General features: G+C 35.2%; 1 protein-coding gene across 1 annotated transcript; it reads right to left on the reverse strand.

Moving 5' to 3' along the window:
- Positions 1 to 838: 838 nt before the first annotated feature.
- On the reverse strand, positions 839 to 8,735 carry LOC132032705 (uncharacterized). The gene is made up of 4 exons (XM_059422392.1): positions 8,520 to 8,735; positions 7,905 to 8,237; positions 2,388 to 2,925; positions 839 to 1,249 (listed from the first exon to the last, which is right to left on the reverse strand). Exons 1-4 carry the CDS (start codon positions 8,601 to 8,603, stop codon positions 897 to 899), a joined length of 1,308 nt encoding a protein of 435 aa, XP_059278375.1. The 5' UTR covers positions 8,604 to 8,735; the 3' UTR covers positions 839 to 896.
- Between the last annotated feature and the right edge of the window lie 5,948 nt (positions 8,736 to 14,683).

Here is a 14,683-nt window from a genome sequence, read left to right on the forward strand (position 1 = left end):
TGCGACTTAGCTTGTGTATCCCTTGATTCATCTCACCATGTTGTTTACTTCGATTCGAGGGCTAAGGCAGCATGTTCCTCGAACATCAGATGATGTAGACCTCCTTATGATGTATTAGTAAGTCGAGTGACGCTTCGAGTTGATCTTGAAGAAATACATCTCTTGATCACTTCACAGTTGCTACACAACTTTTAGAAAGACATATTTGATGTATTAAATCTCTTTGTGAACTTCCAAGTGTTTCGGAACTTTCAAATCTTCTAAACACTCAGAATCTTTTTGGATTTTTTTCTCTTCTTCTAATAGCCAAAATCTTTGCGAAGGAACTTTTATATACTATAGAACTTTAGTAAGTTCGATGAACTTATGAAGTGAATAAAAACCAATAATCATCAAGATATATATGAGGATGTGCTTTCAATTACTTAGGCTTGCAATGACACATAGAACTTAGAAGTATATATAGCTCCGATAAAATGGATTAAATGTGCCGTCCAGTTAGAATTATGACTGCGCATTACGTGATTTGGTGATGTTGACAAATCATGTCTCAACAATGAATATATTGAATATAACCTTTAAGGCACGGGTTTTTAATTTATTCAAGGGCTACCAAAAGAAGACGCACAGAATCTATTACCTCTTACATTATTGATGATCATCACAGAATTATTACAACAAAAGAGTAGGAAAAGCTATATAAAACTAGGAAGATAGTTTGACACCAGAGGGAAAAAAAAAAAAAAGGGGCGTGGGGGGGGGGGGGGGGGGGGGGGGGGGGGGGGGGACTCAAGTACACTACGAAATGGCACTTAGGTCATACAAATCAAACCCAAGAGTCTACAGCATTCAAAAAAAAAAAAAAAAAAACCACAGATCCTACTTACAACTATATATTACTCTAAAAGACCACAAAATTCTCCTCCTTCCTGCATAACTCCTGGAATGAGATCGCGAGTGGAATGGCACCAAAGGTCATATGATTTCTGGAGATTTGGCCAGTCTGACGATGTTGTCGTGAAATCTTGCAGCCAGTTGCTGAGTATAACCTCTTGATCGATTGTGGGTAGTGTAGATATCACATCGTCCAGTGTTTTCTCCATCTCAACCTTCTCATACCCGGTCAATACTGGATACGAAAGTCCGTTATCTGCATAGCAGAACAATGGAAGCCACAGCACCAGTATGTTGAACTTCACTTGTCTTGGAACCTCATGCTTAACTCTGTTGAGCTCTCCAAATAATATCGCTACACCACCAATTGAAAAAGTCAACGACGACAACAACAATAATGCGTAATCTTTTTAGTTCCCGTTAATTATGCGATGCTTGTTTCTTCTTAATTTGTTCAAAAAAGAAAAATATATTTCTATACTTTGAAACATATGATTATTAACTTCTTATCATATTACCAAAGCTTGTATAGACACACAACTAATAATAAAACCACAAGGTCCTAAACTTTTAGGGCTTTTTTTCATTTTTGGCCTCTCGGCCGAAATTAATTATGGGTGCTAGCCAAAATATACAAAACCTATAAACTGATGATGTATATTACATGTATATTTTGTGTGTACAATATACATATCATATGTATAATACTTAATATACAAAACCTATGCATTTGTTGGCTGTTATTCCTTTGAGCAGTCCAAAAATATAATTATCTGAAAATTTATGGCCATATCTAGGGGTGTCAAATTTGGCCCAAAAGGTGATGACCCGCCCAACTCGCCCAAACTTTTATGGATTGGGCTCAAGATAATTTTATATTGGGCTGATTTCAGCCCAACCCAACATAACCCATTTTAAAGTGATCTCCAACTTAGCCCAATTCTAGTCCATTTTTATGATTTACTTAAATTTGAGTTTATTGCTTGAGATTTAGTTTATTTGTTTAATATATACACTTTTCTTGTATCATGTATCTTATAAGTTTGTGGTGTGTTCAATATGAAGGGAAATATTTTTCACGAAAAATATTTACCACGAAAATTGTTTTCTTAAAAAATATTTTCCACGAAAAATCCGTAAAAATATTTTTCGCAAAAAATGTATTTCTAGAAAATATTTTTCTAGAAAATAGACCCTTCAAAAAAGCTGGTCAATTGGGGCGGGGTCATGACATGAGTTCATTTTTAGTCCATTTACCAACCCAATTAAATTTAAATAACTTTTGAATTAATGTTATTTCAACGCATTTATTATCTCAATTTTTTATTTTTATTGGGCCAATTTCAACCCAACCCGCCCATTTAACACCCCTAGCCATATCGCATATTCAAGATCATAAATTTCAAAAGCTCTTCTTTGAATTAAACTTCATGTCGACTCAAACTATGTTGGCATAAATTGAAATGAAGGTAGTAATAATAATTTGGACACACCTGTGATCTTGACCATGAATCCTTGCACCCTAGGATTAGTCGAGAGAGAAATAGAAGCCAAGCCAGAAGATAAGCTCCATTGCACCAACGCTTCATCCACAGCACCACACTCCACCATCTTATTCGTTATCCATAACAACTCTTGCGCGTGTTTCTCAGCCGCCAAGTCATTCACACTCTCCTCAAGACCGGGAACAGCTGGTTGCCTCTTGTTTTGAAAGAGGCTTGCGGCAGTTCCCACCCATGGGAAAAATGTGCCCAAACCTCTGAGCGATGATGCCACAAAAGAACCCAAAGGCAGGGATCGAAGAATGCGTGAAGGCCACGTCCCTGAATCCTCCGACATACGGGGACTCTTTAAAGAGCTATATAAGAGTCCTGATGTACGCGCGAATGCGGAAGCCAAGGCCGCACGATTGACTTGGATCATCTCCACGTGTCCGGATCTGGTGTTCTCATCTACGATCTTGTCAGCCATCCCCAGTGCAAACTGGTACTTCCTCGAGGAAGCTGGAATCTCATTTAGCAACGCCAGTATCTGAAATTCCCACCAATCATCATATATAAGAATAGAAAATTCTTTTAAAATATCAAATTGCCCTTTAAAATTTGAATAATTTTTTTACCCTTCAAGCAAATACTACAACTATAATAACGTTCTTGTACAAAAGATGTAACCTGCATATCTCTCTCTTCAGTTACTATCATTATTATACTCTTTTAAGTAACACTAATTTCCACAATGAATTCAATTATGTAAATATGAAAGCAAATGAAAAGACAACTATCTATATCTTCTATTGATGGAAACCTTTTAAGTATTTTTTTTTTCTGAGTTTTTTGCTCTTTACTTTATATGTTTCATCTAAAATTTAGCAGGAATTTAAAGTTATCCCCTTTAAAACTATTTATTATTATCACTTTCCTATAGCCTCTCTATTTTCCTTGAGTTGCTTCCGTTTTCTTCTTCCTGATTAAATGAATTAAATACCACCATTATGAGTATTAATGTTTTTCTGCCAATTCTTGCTTACAAATGCAAAACGCAGGTGTAGTTTTCTTCTAACAAGACATTGGTTCCTCGATCTTTTATTCTACATGTTATTCTTCCATTGAAATCTGGTTCTAATCTCCATCTAAACTATGCTTGAGTTCCAGTATCTCCTTCACCAAGCACAAAAGGAATTTGACTTTAATTATGAAACATAATTTATAATTCTTGACCTCTAAATTTTCTTTTATCCTTTTTTCCCTTGTTATATGATATAATTTTTTTATTTTTTTTTCGTATGTGTAGGAATTCTTAAACTTCTGAGCTAGCAACAAGCGGTTTGCTCTCATCAAAGTAAGTTACAATTATTTTCTCTTCAGATCTACATACAGGTTACATGATCCTTAGTTTTGAATTGAATTTTATGATTTCTATTTCTAATTCAAATGTCTGGCTAATTTGTTCATCAGTAAAATTAAAGAATATTAATTTTATTTGTACACGAGCACAAATATGACTATGAAAATAATATTTTAGTTACTCATCAAATTGTTTATCTTTCTTCACTTTCTGTTATCTTTTTCCAGTGTAAAGCATTTTGGCTATGAGTTGGATGCATGTAATAAAGAAAATAAATTCATAGAAGGAGGATAAATTAAAGATGGAGGTGAAAACCGTATACGGCGGTAGCAGTCGAAGTGATCGAAGAGTTCTGCTAGAGTATTATTGTATGTGGATCTTAAGTGGAGGATATATCGATAGTTGAATATACAAAAAAAAAAAAAAAAAAAAAAAAAGAAAGATTAAATTATTTTTTGTTAAGCTTTTTATTCTAAATTGAATGTAACTTTATGAGAAAATATGACATTAGGATATCATCCAATTTTAGGTAAATGGCAAAAGGTACCATCAAAGTATATTTCATTAACTGGAACATCATTATTTTTTCTTGCATAATCACTTAATTTTATTTCTATAAATTAAGAAACACATTATTCTTCAATTCAATCAAACTCATCAATAAGAAGCACTAGGGTAAATTATTGGGAAGGAACTTATATATGAATACTACATTTTTTTTTAAACTTGAAATAACATTTATTGATACAAATTAAATATATGCTACTCACAAGTAGATTATATGATTCTTATGAAATCGGATACAAATATAACACACTCTGTAAAAGAGAGATTATTAGTTGTTAAAACTTCCCACTTTACCAATATTCCTATTTTACAACTCAAAAATTTTAAAGTGTATTTAAAACTTTTGTAATTATAATAATGATAAGGGACAAACGTGCAACGCACGTTCCCAGAAACTAGTTTATATATAAGAATAGAAAATTCCTTCAATTCATTGAAAGAGAGTCTCATATTCCCACAATTTAAATATATGGGAGATACAGAAATTTTTCTTTCCGTAGTTAACTAAATTGCCAAAGAGATTCAACAAAATAAAACAAACAAAGCTCGACTCTTGTCTCTTTGTTTTTGCTTTCTTCTACTCAGAAGAAACAATATCTACTCAAGTTCAAGGCAATTAATTGAAGCTTCTTATCAAGAATAGTTCACATTAGGTAGTTCTTATAAATTTTACAGACACAAAACTACTTGATATTTACACTTGGTTTATTATCTTTACTTTTAGATAGTTAAAACATGTCCTTAATTGGGATAAAGATACTACGGGAAATCGACTTAGACGACTAACACGACTTCGGATCTGATGGTGAGGTTTGGATCCTTCAGGATTCTAGTCTCTGTTTTCACCTAACACTGAGTTTCTGCTATACTTTCAAAGTAGTTATTGATCTTTAGTTTCTTGCCCCTTGATTTGTGCGAGTAAAAGTTTGCACGAATGATGTATCATTGCTTATTCACTTTCGTTGTTTTCATTTCAAAAATTCTTTTGTGAATTGTTTACCCCTATCTAACCTTTCCTATGCTTTTTCTGGAAAGGGTCTTGAAAACGACAAGCTACATAAGGTAGGGGCAACCTCAAAAAAGTACCCTACTGATTTTCTGGTGGGGGACTTTGGTATGTTGTTGTTACTGAATTTCTGCTATAATTTTTTTTCGTTGATCTACAGTCAATCAGACATTAATTTAGTAGTTAAATGATAAGATCGACAAGTCTCATGTTTAGATTAAGTCGAAGAATTTGATGAAGTGAACAAATAAAAACTATTAAGTCAACGAATGAGATTTATCTAACTCTTTAACTGTTGTATTTTAGAGTGTGCAAATATCACTCGGTCATAAATAAAGTACTTCATTCCGTCCAGATAAATAAAGTATTCTTGCATACATGCTCCTGGTATGTTATAATATACTAGATGTATTAAAATGTTTTAAGATATGAGCATGACGGTGGACAAGAAGTACTCCCTTTATTCAAATTTATCGGCCCGCATGCTTTTTTAGTTTGTTCCGAATTTTTTTTTAAAATTTAGAATCAACTTATTTCCATTTTTTATTTTACATTAAAGAGATTACTCATTACTACACAAATGTTTTGCTTGTTCCAGATCAAATGTTTTAAAAAGTCTCTTTCTATCTTCCAATTTTATTCCCAGTCAAACACTATAAATTAAATTGAAACATATAGGATATTCATTTTTTTAACCCAATGGTAACTAAAGGGCGAAGAGAAATATTTATTCTTTAATTTCGAAATATCCAGGGATGCATCTGACTTTTTATCTTTTTCACGTTAAGGCACGCATCTGACAATTCAGAAAAACAATTTACGTGTAGACAGGAGAGCTGAGAACTTGGACTTGTGACCAAATTCAAATACGTGTATACTTATATGCGCTGAAGAAAAGACACGTGGCATTTACATGCATCCCAAAACATGAAAGAACCTATATCTGGAAACGGCAGACCGAAAACGACAAGCATAATAACAACCTCAAAAAAAGTATACTAATTTTCTGGTGGCGGGTAGTGTGTTTATGTCATCACAGCAGCATTCATGTTCATATTCACCAAAATGGGGCGGCAAAATGAAAAAAGAATTTTGCCAATAACTTCTAACTGCTTATTTAGATATCTTAATAATAGTAATATTTTAGACGTGAAATTGATGACTTCTCCACATTAGATAAAGAAATTGGCTGGAGAATAATCTTTAAGTCAGTTCATCTAATTTGCAGTGTCTCAAATTTTTTTTCGAATATTTACTCTTAAGGACCTGTTTGGCCATAAGAATTATTCATTTTTTTTCCGAATTATTTTTCACTTTTTTCAAAAATTAGTGTATGATCATGAAAATTTCAAATACAACTTAAAATTGTATTTAAAATTTGAAACACAAGAAAATCTTATTTTTCAAGTTTTTCACTTTTTTTACAATAAAAATAAGTACATTTCAACAAAAAAAATACTATTTGCAAAAACTGTGACCAAGCACAACTCCAACCTCAAAATTCCAAAAAAAGTGAAAAAATTTCTATTCCAAAAAAAAAGTGAAAGTTTCTATTCCAAAAAAAAAAAAAAAGTGAAAAAGTTTCTCATTTCTATGGCCAAACGCTGCTTAATCTTTTCAATGGTAGACGAAGTTTTAAATACACCGCCAATCCTACGGAAAAAATACTCTTGTCTAAAACATTGTTTTAAACTTGGGTACGTGAATTAAAAATGACTTGCTCCTAAAATTATAATTAAGGGAAATTGGACTGAAAACACCCCGAATTGAAATTTTCTTTTCTTTTAGGTTAGACATGAAGAAAAAGGAAATAAATACCTTCTTGATTGCGAGGCCTCGATTATTTTGAACCAATTTTTTAAAGATAAAACATCAATAGTTTGGTAACTATTTTTCCCCCTAACTATGGCTCCCCCACCAAAACACGAACTTCTCCTTCCCATGTTCTACATTACTTTACTTCACCTTATCCATAAAATATAGGGTAGATAATATATGGCTTAATTTTCGGGAAAATTATGACTGTTGTGTGATTAATATCAGAGACGAGATATATAATTCCAATTCAAGCCTTCCAAAGGCTAATTTATTTGATGTGGAATATGTAACGCCACCATTTGTTTTGCAAACGTGACTGGAAAAAATGAGCCTAGAGACAATTAGACATTGAATTTTTTTTCCGCTTTTAAATCAGGAAAGTGCATGCCTGGTAAAATGTTCATTTGTAGGAATGTACGCAGAAATTAATTCATACTACAAAAACAGAACCTTCTTCACTCGCTATATATCACATAGTCAGTCTGAGGGTGGTCTTTCAATCTTTTTGAGTCCGTAAATCTAGAGTGTTCAACTAATTACTAGTACTAATTTCGTTCAGAAAACGGAAGTTCTTTTCTTCAAAAATGTGGTTTGCATCAACAAGATAATTATTATCACCTTGTTAATTACCTCAATGACCTTGGTGTTAGCGCGCAATTTCATCAAGTAAGCAGTGAGTAAGTAAAATATATCATAAAAATAGAAGGAAAACAAATAAAAACAAATAACTTTTGCACAGACAAAATAAAAGAACAGTAGAGTGATATCGACTTACATGGGTGAGAGCTCTACCAAGAGCTTTGGCAGAAGGAGCTTGTCTACTAGAATCTTCCTGAAGCACCAAATCCATAGAAAAACCACCGGAGGATGAAGATGGCAACATTAAATCAAAAGATGAGGACCCAATTCCACCACCATCAAGTGAATAGGAATCACCAACAGCGAAAGGGCAGTGATCCATCAATACCCTTAGAACCCAAACGACCAACCAAGTCATGAGCATCATCATGAACCTCAAGTGGTCCGCCGGCCTCCACCTCTCCGACTGCTGGTCCGCCGCCTTCGCATTTGATGCCACCGCCACAAGGGTCTTTGCTGCTGCATTTACCTGTTTATTTTTTTAAAAGATGATGCAGCAAAAAAGTTGAAAAGTATTAATTAAAAATGTCTCTTAATTAATTTTACCAAGCATAACAAAACTTTAAATAGCAAACTTGAATACATTATAATCTTCAAAAAATCTGGCAAACAAAAAATGCAAAAAAGCTAAAATACCTAAACAAACTAAAACAACCTAGTAGAAAATTCAACAGAGGATGTTCATCCTAACTTAAACAACTTATTATGCTAAAAAAAATTACTGCAGTAAATGAAAGCAAATTTTAACTACCGTTGTCATGAAGACAGAGTTGAGAAGCGCCGATGGTCTCGTCTTGTATGAACCATAGTTTACCACTGCTAGATCCATAGCCATGCTTCTAGTCTTAGCTTCACTGCTTCAGCTTTTTACTTCTTTCAACTATATATATTTGTGCTACTCTTTTGAGTTGTGGTATTCTTCTTCGTAAAGAGAGAGAGAGCGCGCGCGCTTATATAAACGTTTTCTCAACGTCGAGACGAACAAAATACTACTACGTCATATATATCCCACCGGCATACTTTAGGTGATACACTTTTTCTTTAAGTTCATCTTTAAAGAATACACTTTTAAATTAAAATAATCAATTTTGTTATAAAATAATAAAGCAAGCATAAAGAATATGTAGATAAAGAGGAGAGAGGGAATTCTTTATTTCTCTTGAGGGACGTAAATACAATGAAGAGAATCTCTTTATTTATAAGGAAAAAGTAGCTTGGTCCCAAAATCACAAATCCTAAATTTTCTCCTAAAGATCGACATTCACAATAATAAATAATATTTATAACACTCCTCCTTGGATGTCTATTTGATATATAATGTGGCTCGTTAAAATCTTACTAGAAAAAAATTAAGTGGGAAAAAATCTAGTGAAGGAAAAAGAGGACAAATTTCTAATAATACGCCATTTGGTTACCTCATTAAAAAAACCTTACAAGGAAAAACTCAGTGGGATAAAAACCTTGAAAGGGGAAAAGAGTAAAACGCGTATTGACTCCTCCTGATGAGAACTTCAATCCAAAAACTTGAATCTTCACATCTCAATCTTGTGCACCATCTTCTCGAAAGTTGTAGTTGGTAGATACCTAGTAAATAAATCAGTCATATTATCGCTCAAACAAATCTCTTCCACGTTGATATCACTATTCTGCTGGAGCTCGTGTGTGTAGAGCAACTTTGGTGAAATATGCTTTGTCCCACGACTAATCACCGTAACTGTAAATGAAATCAATACCTGGGGGAGATGATGCCTCAGACTGAGCCTCTTGAGATGACAGAAACAAATACGGGTATTTAGCCTTCATTCCCTCTTTAGCTTCCCAAGTCATTTCTTCAACATTATTATTTCTCCAAAGAACTTTAACAGAAGCCATATCCTTGGTTCGCAATCGACGAACTTGCCTGTCTAGTATAGCCACTGGCATTTCCTCATATGCTAATTGCTCAGTCACCTGGATATCATCTATCGGTACAACCCTCGAAGGATCTCCTATGCCTTTGCGGAGCATGGACACATGGAATACCGGATGCACCGACTCCAATCGGAAAGTAGTTCTGGCTCATATGCCACTTTACCCACAGTCTGAACAATCTTATATGGCCCGATGTATCGAGGGCTTAACACCCTTCTTGCCAAATCTCATCACTCCACCATAGGTGAGATCTTCGGGAAAAACCCCGATCTCCTACCTCGAACTCTAACACGTCGCCGATTATACTGCCACGGGATTTTCGTCGACTCACACCGTAATCTTTCTTGAATCACTTTCACTTTATCAGCGCTTGTTGTATTAAATGCGGGCACTTTGGATTTTCCCAGACATCAAATCATCCTATAGGTGATCTCATCTCTTGCCGTATAAAGCCTCATAAGGAGCCATCTGGATGCTAGAATGGTAACTGTTATTATAAGCAAACTCAATAAGAGGTAAATGATCATCTCAACTACCTCAGAAATTAATCATGCAAACTCTTAGCATATCTTCAAGTGTTTGTATAGTACGCTCTGCCTGTCCGTTTGTCTGCGGATGAAATGCAGTACTAAGACTCATACGAGTCCCCCAATCCATTACGAAAAGATTTCCGGAAATTGGGAATTTGTGCCCTCTATGGAAATAATGGTTGTAGGAACACCATGAAGTCGTACAATATCCTTAAGATAAAGCTTCGCATAATCTTCAGTTGATAAGCAGTTCTGACAGGTAGGAAATGGGATGACTTGGTAAGCCTATCAATTATGACCTATATCGAATCATACTTCCGCGGAGTACGGGGCAAAACTGTAATGAAGTCCATATTGACTACCTCCCATTTCCATGTTGGAATCTCCATAGCCTGCAATAAACCTCCGGGCTTCTGGTGCTCTATCTTGACTTATTGACAATTAGAACATTGAGCGACAAATTCTGCTATGTCTCTTTTCATTCCATCCCACTAATAAACTTCCTTGAGATCATGATACATCTTTGTTGTGCCTGGGCGAATAGAATACCGAGAATAAAAAGCTTCTCCCATAACCTGCTGACGAAGTAATCTACCTCGTACCTGAGTACTCCATCTCCTGTAATCACAAAGGGTGTCTTTTCTTTCTGAGGTGCCGCATCTCGGTAATGAACTAGAACAGTATCTTCATACTAACGTTCCTTTAGCTCCGCTACCAAAGATGACATCGCTGTATCCTGGATCATAATTCCTGCATCACCTGAATCTAACAGCCCGTTACACCCCGTATTCTCGTGCGTTAAGTTGCATCATAGGTTAGTCACATAAGGTCAAAAGACAGGATTATGTTTGAAGTTATAAGTGTTTATGTTATGTTCAACAAGTGATAAGTAAGTGCCGCGAATGTTGGAGGTTAAACGAATCGGAAAAAAAAAAAATAAGTTTATTTGAGTTTGGGATGTTGAATAAGTTATACGGTATGTATGGAGTTTTGGACATATCCAAGTATGCAAATAAAGAGATCGGTGTATAAAAGTTTTAGGTCTCGAAATAATTTCCGCGGATAAACGATGCCTACGGTTCTGATCGCTTGCTACGTTGACTTCGGAGCAACTATATAAAGGGTTTAACCCCTCATTTTCAGCCAAGAAATCAGCCCAAAAATATTTCCCAAAAATTCTAGAGAATTCTCCAACCTTCCTCCATTAAATTTCAACGCGAGTTAAGTAAAATTTCTCGGATTCGGGTTCCGCCGGCATATAGCTACGATTATAATATTGTGTTGCGGTGAATTTGTGGCTTGGGAGTAAGGCAAGTATTGGAGATATCGCGGTATTAGCGAAAGTAAGGTATGAATCTTTCTCTTTTGGTATCATTTAAGGCTTATTTACGGAGATAAATTTATGGAATAATTATGTAGCGAATTCGTTTGTGGAGGAGTTGGAGAAAATATCATATGGTGTATTTGATGGAATATTTTGGTAGTAATGAGGTTGTTGTTGTTGTTGTTGTTATTGGTTGTTGATTGTTGTATTGAGAATTCGGGCTAGGCATATAAATAGGGGAGATGCTGTCCAATTTCTATAGAGACCTTAAAAGGAATTTATTTAGAGACTTAAGATAAAGTGTGACAATGAGTCTAATGATAATACGAATGGTTGCCTATGTAGATTATGAAATGAGACGATTCCAAATAAATTCGATGAATAAGTTGGAAAGTCGGAGAATAAGCTCAAAGGTATGTTAAGGCTAGTCCCTTTCTTCTAAAGGCATGATTCCTTTCTTATGAATCTAATAGGTGTTTTCCAAATGTCCCATGATCCCTTTATGTGAATCCCATAAATGTTTTCCAAGAATATTCTTATTCTCAAAAGCTAGAAATTCATGATTCATAGAGTTCATGATTCAAAGGCATGATGTTTTTCTTGATAATCCATAAATATTTTCCAAAATGTTCCTATTTTCCGAGTCAAAGATTTATGATTCTATAAGCTTTTATGACAACAACAACGGACATGTTTTTATAATATGAATGACGATGTTAAAGATGAGAATGTTTCTATGATGATGATGATTTTAAATTCTAGAAATTCCAAAGCTTATGATGTTAATACTATTATGAGATTATTGAGATGATTTCATGATTTTCTTGACTTTATTCATTGTTGTGATCTCACCTTATAATAATTGTTCCTTCAAGGTGAGATATAGCGATGATGATTGCTCCATAATATAAATCGGAGGTTACCGACCTTACGTCACTCCGATATAGTTGTGGCTTTGATTGGGCTCTCATGCATGCTTTATATATATGTATGTATTTTCTCACACCGAGCCACGCTATAGTCGGCCGGGCACGACAACCACGATAGACGTGCACGCCACCGAAAGGGCCGGGCACGTTATGAGTAAGGGCCGGGTACGTTACACACCGAGTCCCGAAATGATGATAACACCGAGTCCTTAAAAGGGCCGGGCACGATATTATATATCCCGAAAACACCGACGCCGAGGTCCTGAAAATGGCCGTTTTGATGATGATACTAAATATATGTATGTAAGAAAAAGTTTTTTTAAAGGCTAAGCATGCATGACATCCGCCTTATGAGGCATCCAGATGTACAGGTTATCTCTCTTATTCCATGTTACCTTCCATATCTATATTATGTTGTTATTCATGCCTTACATACTTAGTACATTATTCGTAATGACGTCCCTTCTTGTGGACACTGCGTTTCATGCCACGCAGGTGTATACAGATGAGCAGAGGATATTAGTAGAAGATGTTCCAAATTTGGATTGGCGAGCTCCATTTCCTTCCGGAGTGCTGCCGAGTCAGAGTATCTATGTTATGGTATCTTGATTTATGTTAGAGACTTTGCAAACAGAGTCACGTATATAACATGTCAGTCTTGTAAGCGGCTCTGTAAGCCGATGTATCATTATGCATTATGTTACAAATTTCATATGATTACAGATTTTACTTGATTTGAGAAAGACGAAAAACATGTTTTTTTTTGAAAAGCTTTCATTATGCACTCATTTCATGATTTAAGAGTCCAAGAAGATTATGATATATAATGAGAACCGGCGGGTTCGCTTCGGCCCAAGTAAGGGTCGGGTGCCCATCATGCCCTATCAAAAGTTGGGGTGTGACAAATTAGTATCGAGCGTTCGTCCGGAGGGTTGTCAGGTCGTGTCAAGAGAGTCCCGTTTTATGGTGTGAAGCGCGCCACATTTATAAACGTGGAGGCTACGGGGCATCTAGGGTGGTTACTCTTCTTTCACATCTAAGATCGTGCGATAGAGCCAAGTCATAGGAAATGAGATTCCTTATACTAACCTTTGATTTCGAGCGAGAAGCACAATTTCGATGGGAGAAAGTGAGTGATGATATGGGAAGTCACGAGAGGTAAGTCACTTCGTTGAGGCTACGTATATATATATATATATATATATATATATATATATATATATATATATATATATATATATATGATAATGGATCGGTTGACATAGAGGTAAGTCAGTGTAAGTACAAGTAGAGGAATTGATTAAATGTATCTCTTGATGATAAGTTCAGTCATAAGTTTGTGAACTGGACAATTGAATGAATCAGTACAAAGGTAAGCAATGGTACGAAGGATGTATGTCGGGTAAGGTAAGAATATTGCCTATATGATTGAGATGTAAAAGCCGAAGAATGAAAAGGAAGGTAAACAAGAAGGTATAACAAGAGATCGCTAAAGGATCGGGTACGTCTTGAGGTGTGATATATGAGGTAAGTTTTGATATCTTTGTTCTTTTACACGAAAGTGGGAGCCCCGGGTGGGCCGGGATATGTCGAATATATATATATATATACCCCGTGAGGCATTGTTGGTATTTCTTTGCGTGCGAGTTTTGGATAGTAAGAATTATAAAGGAGACTGCGAATTTTTCCAAATCGAGGTCATTTGGTTAGGTACATCTAACGGGAAGAAACGTGAAAAAGGAAATATCGTAAATAGACAATAAGTGGGATGTGTTTCTTTAGAAGAGTTATGGATTTGGCATGGCTTTCAAGAATGATCTGGTGAGGAAGGTGAGTTATACGAAGAGAAGGTTATTATGACAAATTCAAAGGTATTAAAGTATCGAAAAGGTTATGGGATTAGTTATACATTTAAGTCAAGTTAAAGAGTATTACCGCATATAGATACGGCCTAATCTTGACATATTATAGATGTGAGCTATGGAGATAGTTGTATACAAGTTGGATTGAGGGGAATAGTAGGGTTGCGTTAAGAATGATACAATATGAAGGGACTACGTGAAGAGTTGAGGCCAAAGGTAGGATGATAGCGAAGGACATACGCCTATGATATTACAGATAAATGGAGGGAAAGTGTAATGCAACTCAAGTTAGAATGTTAAGGAATGATAAGAGTGAAAGGACATAAGGCAAGCTATGAAAGTATCGTTGAGTTAAGCTA

Source organism: Lycium ferocissimum, chromosome 2 (assembly GCF_029784015.1).
Source record: "Lycium ferocissimum isolate CSIRO_LF1 chromosome 2, AGI_CSIRO_Lferr_CH_V1, whole genome shotgun sequence".
Classification (NCBI taxonomy): domain Eukaryota; kingdom Viridiplantae; phylum Streptophyta; class Magnoliopsida; order Solanales; family Solanaceae; genus Lycium; species Lycium ferocissimum.